The sequence below is a fragment of the Histoplasma capsulatum genome, genomic scaffold, assembly GCF_000149585.1.
Source record: "Histoplasma capsulatum NAm1 scaffold_5 genomic scaffold, whole genome shotgun sequence".
Classification (NCBI taxonomy): Eukaryota; Fungi; Ascomycota; class Eurotiomycetes; order Onygenales; family Ajellomycetaceae; genus Histoplasma; species Histoplasma mississippiense.
This window is the reverse complement of record NW_001813978.1, coordinates 166,265-167,515: the sequence shown is the minus strand read 5'-3', so window position 1 is coordinate 167,515 and position 1,251 is coordinate 166,265. Positions and strand designations below refer to the sequence as shown.

The following is a 1,251-nucleotide window of genomic DNA, read 5'->3' as shown; positions in this document are numbered from 1 at the left end:
TGGCGTCGCTGGCAACGGGACTCTGCTACGACATTCGCATGCCCTATCACTGTGAAGTCAAGCCGACCCTGGATGTTCATCCGGAAGACCCAAGGCGCATTTATTACATCTACAAGGAGCTTTGCAAGGCTGGGCTTGTGGATGATCCCGAGTCATCGCGACCGCTAGTTCCCCAGCCTCTACAGCGCATAGACGCGAGAGAAGCGACTGAGGAAGAGATATCGTTGGTGCATGATGCGGAGCATTATGATTTTGTGCAAAGTACAAAGTGTGAGTTTCTTTTGCTCTTTCTTTAGCCTGCGTTTGCTTCAATGTTGCTCAGCTTATTTTCTTTTCTGTTATAAATAAATTACGCAACACACCCAGGTCTTAACATTTTCCCAACACAGTCATGCTTGAGGAGGAGTTAATTGCTCTCGAGCACACGCGGGATTCTATTTATTTCAATTCCCTCACTTTTACATCTGCCGTTCTCTCATGCGGTGGTGCCATCGAGACCTGTATGGCTGTCGTGGATCGGCAGGTGAAGAATGCTATTGCGGTCATAAGACCTCCAGGACATCATGCGGAGAGAAACAAGACTATGGGGTTCTGCTTGTTTAATAATGTTTGTGTTGCAGCGAAGGTGTGTCAGAAAGAATTTGGGGATAAGTGCCGGAAGATATTGATTTTGGACTGGTATGTAACTCTTCTTGTTTTCAATTTCCTGTGACGCCTCCATCCTGTGCGCATTCAAAAATTTGTCCTATGTAGGTACGAAAACGGGTTAGGTAAGCTAACGTTTGAGAACAGGGACGTACATCATGGTAACTGGTACTCTTGCTTCTGAAGTTTCCTTCATCTCCGTCTCACATATAAGTAGGAAACGGTATCCAAAAGGCCTTTTATGATGACCCAAACATCCTCTATATATCCATCCACGTGTATAGAGACGGTTCCTTCTATCCAGGTGGTGAAGGGGGTAATTGGGACCGTTGTGGAGCGGGGAGCGGGCTGGGAAAGTAAGTTCCTCTTTCGTTCGTAAGACAACCTCTCCCTGTTTATTTTCTCTTTTGGCTCACTACTGGCTACAGGAATATCAACATCCCTTGGCCAACACAGGGCATGGGCGATGGCGACTACATGTATGCCTTCCAGGAGGTCGTGATGCCAATCGCTTATGAATTTGATCCGGATCTGGTGATCAGTATGTTTTTCCCCTTATACAATGAACCGGCTCATTTTTCCTCTCTTGCATATGTTAATAATGAA

The 1,251-nt window shown here is 46.1% G+C and overlaps 1 protein-coding gene across 1 annotated transcript; it reads left to right on the top strand.

Annotated features, from left to right (window-relative positions):
• Positions 1-38: 38 nt before the first annotated feature.
• On the top strand, positions 39-810 carry HCAG_04909 (predicted protein; the record flags this gene model as incomplete). Its single annotated transcript, XM_001539392.1, has 3 exons — positions 39-270; positions 390-625; positions 793-810. 3 exons carry the CDS (start codon positions 39-41, stop codon positions 808-810), a joined length of 486 nt encoding a protein of 161 aa, XP_001539442.1.
• Positions 811-1,251: the final 441 nt, after the last annotated feature.